The 12,240-nt window shown below is 52.3% G+C and overlaps 4 protein-coding genes across 4 annotated transcripts; 3 read left to right on the top strand and 1 right to left on the bottom strand.

The window, feature by feature from the left end:
• Positions 1–222: 222 nt before the first annotated feature.
• Positions 223–2,210, bottom strand: N7446_006243 (cyclin family protein; the record flags this gene model as incomplete). Its single annotated transcript, XM_058514991.1, has 4 exons — positions 223–465; positions 559–1,053; positions 1,109–1,990; positions 2,199–2,210. 4 exons carry the CDS (start codon positions 2,208–2,210, stop codon positions 223–225), a joined length of 1,632 nt encoding a protein of 543 aa, XP_058372169.1.
• Positions 2,211–4,926: 2,716 nt separating this feature from the next.
• Positions 4,927–6,898, top strand: N7446_006242 (putative C6 finger domain protein; the record flags this gene model as incomplete). Its single annotated transcript, XM_058514990.1, has 2 exons — positions 4,927–5,652; positions 5,711–6,898. The coding sequence occupies 2 exons, from the start codon at positions 4,927–4,929 to the stop codon at positions 6,896–6,898; spliced, it is 1,914 nt and encodes a 637-aa protein (XP_058372168.1).
• Positions 6,899–7,738: 840 nt separating this feature from the next.
• Positions 7,739–9,511, top strand: N7446_006241 (putative DNA-directed RNA polymerase III RPC4; the record flags this gene model as incomplete). Its single annotated transcript, XM_058514989.1, has 1 exon — positions 7,739–9,511. One exon carries the CDS (start codon positions 7,739–7,741, stop codon positions 9,509–9,511), a length of 1,773 nt encoding a protein of 590 aa, XP_058372167.1.
• Positions 9,512–11,801: 2,290 nt separating this feature from the next.
• On the top strand, positions 11,802–12,125 carry N7446_006240 (uncharacterized protein; the record flags this gene model as incomplete). Its single annotated transcript, XM_058514988.1, has 1 exon — positions 11,802–12,125. One exon carries the CDS (start codon positions 11,802–11,804, stop codon positions 12,123–12,125), a length of 324 nt encoding a protein of 107 aa, XP_058372166.1.
• Between the last annotated feature and the right edge of the window lie 115 nt (positions 12,126–12,240).

The raw sequence follows: 12,240 nt of genomic DNA, 5'->3' as shown, positions 1-12,240 counted from the left end.
CAGCCGAGAATGGGAAGAAAGAGAACAAGTGAAAGATAAGGCCACCGATTTAACGCCATGCAGAAAGAACCAGTTCGCCTGTTCAGACCGAAAGAAACGCCCTTCGTTGAACAACAAGCAGTAAATGAAAGCAGAGAACGTGGATGGCTGTGGATACCGATGAACCTGGAATACAGCTTGCATGGTATATGCAGACCACGTGGTAGACATTGAGAAGATGGCCTAGAAATTGGCCGTACCGTCCAGGCGATCAGGGTCACTCAGATGGGAGACTTCTGGGAGGGCGAAGTCATGTGCGAGCTCGGCTTCAACAAATACTGAAGCGCGCTTAAAGCGACGGTCGGAATATTTCTCGAAGATGGCCGCGTGGTGACGGCGAGGGTTCTCACAGCAGTCGAGCATAGTAAGGAGCACAGGAATTAGCTGGGCATAAAGGTAGCCGCTGTAGAAAGCATGGGCAGGGGTCTGTTGTCAATGTTAGCAATGTTACTAAAAAGTCAAGAGGAAAACATACCCATTGGCCCTTGTTCAACAACATGCGAGCGAGGCAATGAGCACCGGCAGCAACAAAGCTGGGGGAGTGCAGACAAAGCGCTCATCCATAATGGTGAGCTCAAGGAAGTACTTGGCCACAGTACGAGTTTCGAGATCATACTCATCAGCTTTACTGATGCGTCGGAGGAAACTCATTGGGCCGGGCCATCCCAGGTCAAAGTCGAGGATAGTAAGCATGAAACGCTCAGCCTTCAGGATTTCATCCACAGAATAGCCGCCGTCAACCATGTAAACAATCTCCTGGACCGAAGGAGCGGTGATCTCTTCAAACTTGGCCGCAATGAAGATGGCAGTTGCACCCACAAGCTGCAACTTGCCCAGTGAAACAATCTTGTGGGATAGGAAGCGGTCGATGTAGTTGACAGTGAGGTATAGAGTCTCAGGAAGCAGATTGAAGCGTTGGTGTACCTGGACGAGCCAGTCCATGAGAACTGAACGCATGGACCACTGGATCTCGGATTGGTTCGCCATGTAGTCAGGGACAGGAAGCATGTCAATCTAAGTCAGTGGTTAGTCAAATCCATTATCTCTTGCGTTTGGAGTATGAACATACCTCCTTCTGTCGCAGGTGCAAGAAAATCTCGTCGTTGTATTCTGCAACCATGGTGGTGTCATATCTATCTTCGATGATATCCTCCTCGGTCAGTTGGCTCTCAACAATATCCTTGGCCAGGAACATCTGACGCCTGGTCATGGCATTCATCTTCGGGTAAATAACAGCAGTTCCGCCGGTGGTATTGTCTCCACGCGAGGGATAGGTCGGAGCGGCGTAGTACTCGGTCTCATCTTCGTCCCAGTATTCTTCTGGTTCCGACACGGCCAACACTATCTCCTTAGCTTGTACCTCCTTGATGTCTTCGGGCTCGGAAATGGTCGCGTCGGATTCGATGTGGCTTGGCAGTTCCTCGTGAAGCGCCTTGTATGGTTCCGGGGCAACGTTAGCCTTCTCAGCTTCCTTGATGGCATTGACATTGGCTTCGACGAGCTTCGCCGGGGCTTGGACAGTTTCAATGGTCCGGTTGTTTTCCTTGGATGTGTCCTTCTCGGGGACGGGTTGCAGTTGATCTTTGAAGATAGTGTTGTTGCGCTTCGTGGTCTTGTATGCCGGCTGGGCTTTCCCGGCAGGGTTCATTGGCTTGGCCCCGGTGACCTTGTCAACGAGTCCCTTGGTTACAGCAAGAGGGATCTGTCGCTGGGCCGGTTGAGACATTCCACCCTTCTCAGGCAGAGTAGTTGGCTTTCCAACCAGGACAGAATCGTCGCGGCTGGTACGCTTGGTGTTGCTAACATCGCCAAAGGCACGACGCACTCCGTTCTTCGTGCCGTTCTGAGCCATCATGTTCAGAGCCGGGCTGGACTTGTTGCGCTGGTGAATTGTCTTATGGTTTTGCAAGGACGACGGGGGCACGTTCTCGTCCCCACAGACGCGGAATCTCTGTGGCTTGAGGTTCGATTAGCACACGGTATCGCTCTTCATGCCATGAACAAATCGACTGTGAGTCATCAGGGGAGCAGGTCGTAATAGAAGAGGTGTTGAACAAGGTGCAAGGCAACAACAACGCGGCATAGCTTAACCCCACGCAATTGACGCGTAGAAATTTCGAAGAGGGTAAGAGCATTGCAAAATGACAGAAAGGTCTTACCTTCGCATCCATGATGAGTGATCTTGCTGGCGGGTTGCAAGATGTGTTGTTGTCGAGTATGCAGTGAGTGGAGGACGTTGTTTACTTTTTGCTCAACTGAGTGACGGGTAGTCGGGGGCGGCTGATTGGTTGACCCGGGCAAAATAAACAGTCCTCGGACCCGCTCAAAGAACAACTCGTTACTTTTCCGTTCTTCCACGTTCCTTTGAAGACTATTGACAGTGAAAGGGACGAAAAGCACAACAGAGCACCGAGGACGTGACAGAACGAAGAAGGGAGGATTGCGCAAGAAAGGGCGTGCCTGTCTAAGAAATGTACTAGTTCACAAATATGCCGCTAATCCTCTTTCGGAATGCGCTACGGCGGTCTGCACCTACCCGTTGCGCAGAAGCTGACTACTGCCTGGGAATGTCAGGTACGCCCAGGCCCAGATCGAAGTCGAGGACTTCAGAAGGCATCTGCCATGCTTGATGGAAGGGGGATCATCTATACGATTCAATTTCTAGATTTACACCAGAGATCCCATGATTGACATGCCCCATTTATAATACTTCGATCTGGTTTGGACGTTGAAAGAAGGGCTTGGATGTTTGCTCTGTTTGGTAGTGTTTGCATCGTTTGTTGATTGTTTGACGTCATAACCTTATCGGCGCGTCTCCTCCGATGTCCATCAGATATCTTTTTGGTTAAATCTGCGCAACACAGAGCCCTGGAGATAGTATAAAATTCACTCAAGATGTTTACTACTGTAAGCTATGAGTTCCGTACATAAAATCTACAAAGTGCCCAATTTTGGGGCTGTAATCGCCCTTTCCGGAGAATATCTAGATCCAACGCGCTATCCACACGAAACCACGTGAGAGCCACACCGCCGTCGCCGGAATCAAGCGGTTCCTGTTTGGCAGCTTTGCGATCAGCCGAAACCCACCTGCCTCAATCATTGCGAGTCTCTCTTCTTCTGCGGGGTCGCGCAACCCATGCTTTCGGCCTGAGATACTTGAGAGACTTGCACGTTCTGAAAATTCTAGCTCAATTCGTAGATCTTCGCTCAACATCTCCACCTAGAACATTCCCCCTATTTACTGAGAAAATCAATAAAAGGGTGGAATCGCTGCCTTGCGGAGACCCTAAGTTTCAGTGCGAATCCAGGAATGCTCAGTAATTCCGATGCGGTATTCAACATCAAAGTGTAGGTCCCGAGGAGGGGTAAATTCACTGCAGATCATGCGAGACACTCCGTTCGGAGTAGTCATGCGATTAATGGACCGTATTTTGGGAGAGAGAGTGTGGGCAAGTAAGAGCTTATGGCTCTCCGGGGCGATATTCTTTGCGCGGGAATTAAGTCCCCAGACCGGTCGATCAGAGGACCTCTCTAGCTGCAACCCTACCCCATTAATTTCTCATTGAAAGACATCAGAAGTGTCGCGGCAACTAGTATTATCATTCCCGCATAGCCAATGTACCATGCGACAAGGTTAGTGGCAAGGATTGGGCTGGGCGATGTTCAATTCGATGTCTGGGTGGACCACAAAAAGGGCATCGCTACGTGGTCGAGCTAGAAACTAGCTGCAAGCCAGAGAATCCATTGGGCGCTATTTCTTTATCTTAAGTTGCGCCTCGAGGGGAGTCTTCTTCTCGGCTTTGTGCTGGCGCATTTGAAAGTCCAGTATCTTAAGAGACTTTACATCACATTCTACGGATTACACTCTGCATTTCGAACACAAGGGGGGTGGTTAGACAAAGTGCTCCGTCACTCGGCGCAATGGCATCCGGCTTGCGACAGCTTTTTGCGCATTGCCAATAGACAGACTAATAGGACCATTTTGCATGTTTAAAATATTGTAGCAAGTTCAAACATACGTAAAAGAGCCAGTTTCAAGGTCTATGGAATGTGATGGCGATTTTGATGCCGGAAGCGCAAATCGCCATGTCACCGACCCAGGCCGTTTTCTCGCTTTAGGTGAAACCATCGTACGCACCCACCTCAACCTTCTTCCATCTCACTCAAGTTAACATTGCCAACATTGTTGAGTATGTTTCTCTCCTTTTGTCCTCTCCTATTCACATCTACGACCTCTTTTCCTGTTTGGAGATCCCACCGCTGACACAGCCTTAGCGCTTCGTAGAATCACCAATCCCCTCGTCCACCTCGAATCCCCCCATCGTTCGACGCTTCGATCCTTTTTTGGACCATCCGGATACATTGCGACACTGGAGGACTCGATTTGAATCGAATTAGGTGTGTTTGTGTTCCTCTCCATCCTCTTCCGGGTCCTCTCGCTTGCTTTCTCCCCAAGCCCGCTCCCAAGGTCGGCCGGACTCGGTTAGCGACACATCCGTCATCCCCTTTGACAAAACCCATCCTTGTTACATATTTGAGCGCTTGAAACTCCATTGTGCTAATCCTTGCGGTTCGTCCTTGGTCAGGTTGCCAACGCTTGCCCTTCTGAGTCGCTCCCGGCTCTTGCGACTGCACATTCCCCTCACCATCGAAGGCTCTGCTTCGAAGGTTTCTATACATTTCTATACATCAAGACCCCGGGGTGGTCCATCCACCAGCCTGATCTTTCGAATTCTATTATTTGGTAGGTTCGATGGATTCTTCCCTCTACACTTACCCTTCCTCTCTCGCTATGGACCCCATTCCCGCCCTCTATCGCACACAAGCAGTGGGTTGATGCAGTCTTTGGTATAGCAGTGGAGGATTTCCTCGTATTTTGGATTCGCCATGCAAGCGGTCCGTGAAGGGCACTCTGGCCTGCTCGAGCAGCCGGGTCTGGCAGAGACTGCCGTAAGAGACCCGTCGCAGAAGGGCCCAGCACCCAAGAACATCGCCTTCGAGTTGCTTTTGGATGAAAACTCCAAGGTTCGAGCTCGTATACCCATGCGCGTTCAAATCTATCCTCATGATACGACGGACTCGATTGTGACGACGGTCAAAAATTTCTATGGCATTTACGATGGTACTGCCAGTGGGGTCAGCTTCGAGGATGAAAATGGGATTACCCTCATCGCTAGGTACGAGAACCTCAAAAATAACAGGACTGTATATGTGCGAGTCATTCCTATTCAACCATTTGGGGATCACTTCTACAATGGCTTCCCTGTCGAGCCTCGCAAGCGGCCCAGTCTGGCGGAACCTTTCCAGATGACCGATGGCATGACGCCAGTGTTGGACCAGCCATCGCGCCCTGCCTCGCGCATGGCTAGGAAGCGCAGCACCTCTCCGTCAAACCGGAGTATGCGCAGTGCTTCTCAGCACAAGCCAGGCTCTCGTGCGGGTAACAAAAGCCGTGGCTCGAGTATCCATGGAGGATTCAATGATGATGACTACAGCGATACTGAGAGCGCTTATGCTCGTAGGGCTCGCAATGAGCTCTTCGCTAGCTCCGATATCAGCATGGAAAACATACTGCAAGATGGTCGTCGGAAACGACCCAAGTTTGACAGCTCTGTAAGTGACTCAAGTTCTTCGTCTTTTCGATCCATCGCTAATATCCTTTTCCCCTTAGGAACTTCCCTTATTTGTTCCTCCCCAAGTGCCCCTCACTACCTCTACCTCCTCCATCTCACCTCAACGTCGATCGGTTGGTCAGGAAGGCGCTGGGTCGCCTTTCGCCCGCCCTCCCCAACGCCCATATAGTTACCAACAAGCGCTTCCATCGCCGCAAAGCTATGGTCATAGTGAATATGGTATTCAATCGGGGCGCAATACGATGTATGCGACACCCGTTGTCCCCGACAATAATCGCATGCGCGACGCCTCGGGAGGCTACTCGGCTAGCCGAGTGAGTGGCCCGGGTGTATTGCCCACGCCTGACCCCACTATTGCAAGCTGCATCTCTGATGAAGATGTGGCAATGCAATTGATACGTCTGGGCGATGCGTCCAATTTCTCCCACGGTCGCACGTCGGCTTCAACATTGGACGACGCCTTCAGCGGCGCTGCTGATGCCGCCTCATCCACTGGCGCTACCAGTGATGGAGAAGACTTCAGTGAAGATGAGGATGACTTGCCAGCTCGTCGCCAGAGACTAGACTCAAGCCCGATGCTTCCACCGGGCACCATCAAGCGTCACCACAAGGGCTTGGATGACATCCTCCCCAGCGCTGACAGCAGTGACCACAGCTCAGATGGTGCCGACGATGGCATCAAGAGTGAAGGTGAAGAGGACATCCTGTACAAGGAGTCCGCTCCTAAGTCAAAGAAGCCCAAGAGCCGTCCCATGTCCTTCAAGGTTCGCAGCCAGAAGCAGCCTTCTGCAAAGCAGGTTAAGAGCAAGGTCGCTGCGCCGGCTCCCCGCAAGCCGTCGGACAAGTCGGTCCCTCCTGTTCCACCTCTCAGCCCAGCTTCTTCCCGTAAGGTCTCCGGAGGCTCGGTCAACTTCCAGCATCAGCTCGGTGCGGATGAGGAAGACCTGTCGACCAAGCCTCGCTGCCAACGGTGCCGCAAGAGCAAGAAGGGATGTGACCGCCAACGTCCCTGCGGACGCTGCAAGGATGCCGGCATTGGCATTGAAGGCTGCGTCAGCGAAGACGAAGGAAATGGCCGCAAAGGCCGCTACGGCCGTCACATGGGTGTTCCCGTGAAGAAGAACGGAGAAGAAATGCTGGAAGACGAAGATGAGTTCCCAGCAATGCCAGCGACCCCTCCCGTTTCCGCGTCTATAGCAGACAAGAATAAGAAGCGGAAGCGCTAGTCGAGCTTCTGGCAGCGGTTGCCGGCGCCATGTTTGGGCGCAATGCATCGCATCTCTACCCTCCTCCGTGACTATGGGATCTCTCATTTATCTTGCCATCCTCACCCCCTCCTATCCCCTCTTTTCTAGCCATCTCCAGAGGACTATACACTCCTTATATTGTCATCATCTGTTCTTCCTCCTCTACACTCCCTTCATTGGTTACAAACCATGCTTTTGACCTCAATATCCACTGCCAAGCGGTTGAATTGTTGTTGTGTCCCTTCGGCGTCTTAGTGTTTCTGCAGGCTATATGCTTCTTGTCACTTCCATTCGCTCCTTCGGAATCAATGCTACTGGGTGTTTACTCTGCTTATGTCGGTTTGATGTGGTATTCGGATGGACCAGTAATGGAAATATATACTTTCACGTCGGGCCATACGTAAAAGTGCAGTAAGACGTACGAGGTGTGCCAATCTTGCTTTTGTTTTTTTCCCCCAAGTGCATCTGGAAGTCCATGGAGTTTATATATATTAAAATAGCAATTTTGTCCACAATTCAATACAATTGTGCTTCATCGCCAACGAGTCGCAGAGGGGTGGGCGGATCACGTGAGAAGGCGGTGTGAATGGCCCCGCAATTTTTTTGAAGGAGCTCAACCTTCACGACTTCAGACGCCCGCATTGATCGCCGGCGAACTGATCCTCACATATTTCCCGTCTTGTTCTCCCGAGGCCCAAAAAGCCCACACTCAAGTATCCCAGCGCACCCTCCAACCCGAACGCGCTGCAGTCTAGCCCTTCCCTACGGACTTTTTCCAACCCTCCAGCAAGCCGCTACAAGCGCCTTGTCTGAGCGACAATGCCTCCCAAAGGAGCTACCCGCGGCAGCGCCCGTGGAGGCACAGCCGCACGCGGCGCACGCACAACTTCAACCTCCACGACTCCCGCAGGCGGGGACCAAACCCAAGATACACCCGCGCCAGCCGGCGCCGGCGCCGCCAATCGATCCTCAGTGCAACGACTGCAATCTCTGAATAAGCGCACACCCTCCGGCAGCATTGCGCCGAGCAGTAGACCCCCTTCCGCTCTAGGTGGTGAGCCCGCCAAACCTGTTCTGAAATACAAGCCCAAGGCTGTTGGCCGCCGCAGCAAGCAGGAACGCGAGGAGATTGAGAGACTTGAGCAGGAACGATACAATGAACGACTTAAGGAGGCTGCTGCTATTCAGCGTGGGCGTGGGGGCACTGCTCGTCGCGCTGGTTTCCGTGGTCGCGGTGGTATGGCTATGAGTATGGGAGGTGGATTTGGTCGAGGCGGCAAGCGTGGTCGCGGTGGTGGTGGGTTTGGTGGTGGAGGTGGTAGTGGCGGCGGTGGTGGTGTTGGTGGTGTTGGTTCAGGGCGAAATCGTTCTGGATTCACTGGTGGTGACCGTTCGCGTGGAACTGACTCTTCGGACGATGAGAGCGGACTTCGCATGAGTATTGATCATATCAACCTCGACAGCGATGATGATGAATACGACACAAGCAAGAACGGGAAGGGGAAGATGCCTAGTAGGTCTCGCACCGAACGTGCTCTTCGTCCTGTTCGTATTGCGCGCCATGAGCACGAGGAGCGGGTTATCAGTGTCAACATGGAGTCTAGCTCTAGCAGGGCTGCTGAGCTTCGTGATAAAGCAGAGAAGGAGAAGGTCGCTAAGGATTCGGAGAAGAGACGCACAGATGAACCTCGTATCAAGCCTGACCCCGAGGACGAGGATTCTGTAATGGCGGGGGATATTCCACACGCCGACGACGATGGGTTCCTTCCAGCGCAGAGCGTTCGTGTCCGCTCAGCATTGAGCCAGAGCCCTACCAAGAGACGCACAGTAGACTTACGATCTTCGCAACCCGCACCCTCCCCCGAGCCCGAGATTCCAGACCCACGCAGCCTCCTTCACACCAAGGAGGAAATCGAAGAATATGACCGTCACATGGAAGATCTATCTTTCATCAAGGAGCTCCTCGTCCCACCTCCGTCGAAGAAGAAGGCCACACCGGAAGCACAGACAGAGGGCGCCACAGAAGCTACCGCAGCAGATGCCAGCACCACAGCGGAGGGACAGGATGCCGAAAAAGAAACCGAAGAGGAAGAAGAAGAGAGCCCTCTATTGGGCCACCTATTCCTCATGCAATTCCCGCCCATGACACCAAACCTCCACATCGTCGGCTCAGACACCAACCGATACCAACCCGCAGCCGCCCCCGAAAACCAGAACCAGAACCCGATCAAACGTGAAGGAGGCGCCGAAGTGGAAATCGTGGAAACTACCCAACCCACAACCACATCCCAAGAAAAAGACATCATCACCGCCAACAAACCCTGGTCCCTGCCAGCCGGCCGTGTGGGTAAACTGAACGTACACAAATCCGGACGTGTGACCCTCGATTGGGGTGGCATCAGCATGGAACTGAACCGTGGTGCACCCGTTGGCTTTGCGCAGGAAGCGGTTATCGTCTCGCCTCCCGTCAATACCGGCGCGGATGCTGAAGAGGACGATCCCGAGGCTGATCAGTCCGAGAATCGGGTTTGGTCGATGGGTCAGTTGTCTGGCAAGTTTACCGTCACGCCTAACTGGGATGAGATTCTTTGAACGCCCAATGCATTCCTAAGCCATTACGATTGAAGGAAATTTCGAAAGGCCATAGCGATATATATTCTGTTCATTATGCATAGGTAGTTACATCTACTGGATAGAATAGAAGCCCTAAAGAGCATCAAACAATGCAAACTTGCTCAACTTTAAGTTGCTTAGTAATAGCCTTGTTATTCAGCCTGAGGCAAAAGTGCCAAGACCCTGGCTCGCGCATCCATCGCGTTGGGGGTTTCAAGCCCATGTTTAAGTATCGCATATACCCATTCCAACAGTCATTCTAACGGTGGCCTCAACCTAAATACCCACCACTCCTACCTCTACAATGTCTTTATGAGCCAATCGAGTGCCTTCAGCGCGAACCTCTGCGATGTCGCTGCGCCCTTTCGTACAATTCGCGCATGTCTTTCGCCATGGCCAGAACATTGGACCCGTAATCCAACACCTGGGGCCCTTTACTCGATCTTATAGCATTCGCGCATACCACCCTGCAAGGAACCATGCCAGCAGAGCTCCATTCACACCGAGTTTACTTAGCGATCTTTCGAGACCTGCACATACAGTCCAAAACCATGGCAAGATCTCATCAATCAGTCAGTGCCGCCATGAATCCTCAAGCAGCGATCCAGAGCTCTGCGCCCACTGCCGAGGCAAAATAAACCCAAAGCACCGAAGGCTAGTTGATTCCAACGACCGAACGAAAGGCTGGCACTGCAGAGCATGCATCCGCACGGTTAAAGCTCAAGGCGCCCTTCCAAACGAGCAACAACTTGCATCCATGCGCCGACGAAGACTGTGGAAGGAAAGCGGCGAGTTGCATAAATCGAGCCCATGCCGTAAATGCGGAGTTGAGACTGCCCCGACATCAAGGCGTCAATTCGTCGACCCGGACAATCCCTATGCAGGCTTCCACTGCCGAGCATGTGTCCAGCGTGCAATACGCCAGGCCGAGCTACAAATACAAAATGCCCAATATGGGATTTGGCATAGTGGTCTTGGGCCGGGGTCTGGGATCCCGATTGCGCACAAACGCGAATACCCTTGTGATCACTGTGGTGAACCTGTTACACCGGAAAAGAAGCGGCGTTATGTTGATTCCGGGAATTCATCGGCTGGGTATTACTGTCGGTCTTGTGCGAGGCGCTTGTGTCTTGAAGATAAGTTGCCAACCGAGGCACAATTAAAGGCTATCAAGGTGCTACGTGGGAAACTGGCTAAGTTTGTGACTGCACGGAAACAGAAAAACCCTTGTCAGCACTGTGGTGATATAACTCTGCCCGGGAGCAGGCGCACGCTTGTCAAGTCTGGGGACTTTTCTTCTGGGTATTACTGTCGGCCTTGTGCTCAGCATCAGCGGATGAGGGATGAATTGCCTAGTGAGATGGCGATTAGAGAACGTAGGCTGCGCAAACATCTCAAATTAAAACGTCTGGGTTTGTTGGAATATCAGCAGAAACTAGAGTCGGAGACGGCGCAGGCAAAGCAGGCCAAGTCAACGGAGACGCCTGAAGAGAAGGATCAAGGCTGATATTGAGGCGGGTCAGTGGCTTGTTCACATAAGCGCTACGAACTTTAGAATCCCGTCTTTGGAAGACTGGGGGGTGGAAGTGTGATATTATCCAAGAGAAGGCGCCGGCCCCATAAGCTGTAAATAGCTCCAGCACACAACAAATAGCTCATATAAGCCGGAAATAGCTCATATGAAGCCCTAAGTATAACATATAGACACGGGAGCTCTCAACCAATCACATCGCGCCTTTAGGGGCAACCCCCACGGGCGTCCCTGAGACTCCAACGGACCAATCACCGCAGTAACTTGCCTCATCTTGATTTTCCCCCTTTCTCCTTTCTTTTTCCTACTATTTGAGAGGATTTAAGAGGATCAGGATTCAGGGGAAAGAGAGCAAGGGCGAGACCAGTGATTCAAGTGAGGAGGCTCTGTACGGACTATCGATTTGGCCCCCTATTCCCCGTTGCCTGACTCCTGCGACAATCCGACAATCCACTTAATCGGGCGTGGCATGTCCTGAACCCCCCTCAAAATCCTGATTTTGAGATCCAAGACATATCCTACGAGTATCCTCACATCTCCAAACCCCAGATACTCCTTCCAACCGTTGTGTTGCCTCGCCAACTCAAGACAACCCCACGACCACGACCCGCACCAACCCAGCTTGGCGTTGCTTGTCTCTTGCAGGCACCAGCCCAAGCATTCAAGCGCGCGCATACCAGTCAATCTTTATACATATCCACCTACTATACCCTCGAAATCTACTATTCCTCGGCCACAATGAAACCGGCCATGCTTCTGGCCTTGTTGGCCCCGGCGGCAGCCCTCGCCGAATCACAACAACAACCCGCGACAGCGTCCGCCGTTTCCTCTGATTTCGCGCACAACTCGCCCACCGTCTCATTAGCGGAAATGGGTGTGCGCGATCGGGATCGTTTTGTTCCGGTTGCCGGTCTGGATTCGGTGTTGGTTGATGAGGCGGGAAAGTTGGCTGCCAGACATGTGCTTCAGGCGCGCAGTGAGGGTTCTCTGGGTCAGACGCCGTGGATTGGCATGGCTATTGGCTTGACTTTCACTGCTTTGGCGGCTGTTATGTTGGGGTGATTCTGATCCTCTATGGAGTGGATTGCTCAGTATGGTGCTGCCAACGCTTGACTTTTGTTTATCTTCACCATCACCTTCAACTTCGCCTTCGACTCTGATCTATATGCCATTCTCC

The sequence above is a fragment of the Penicillium canescens genome (genome assembly GCF_028828765.1).
Source record: "Penicillium canescens strain IBT 15451 chromosome Unknown utg000004l_segment0_segment0, whole genome shotgun sequence".
NCBI lineage: Eukaryota > Fungi > Ascomycota > Eurotiomycetes > Eurotiales > Aspergillaceae > Penicillium > Penicillium canescens.
Note: the sequence above shows the minus strand (reverse complement) of the source record. Positions and strands in the feature narration are given on the sequence as shown.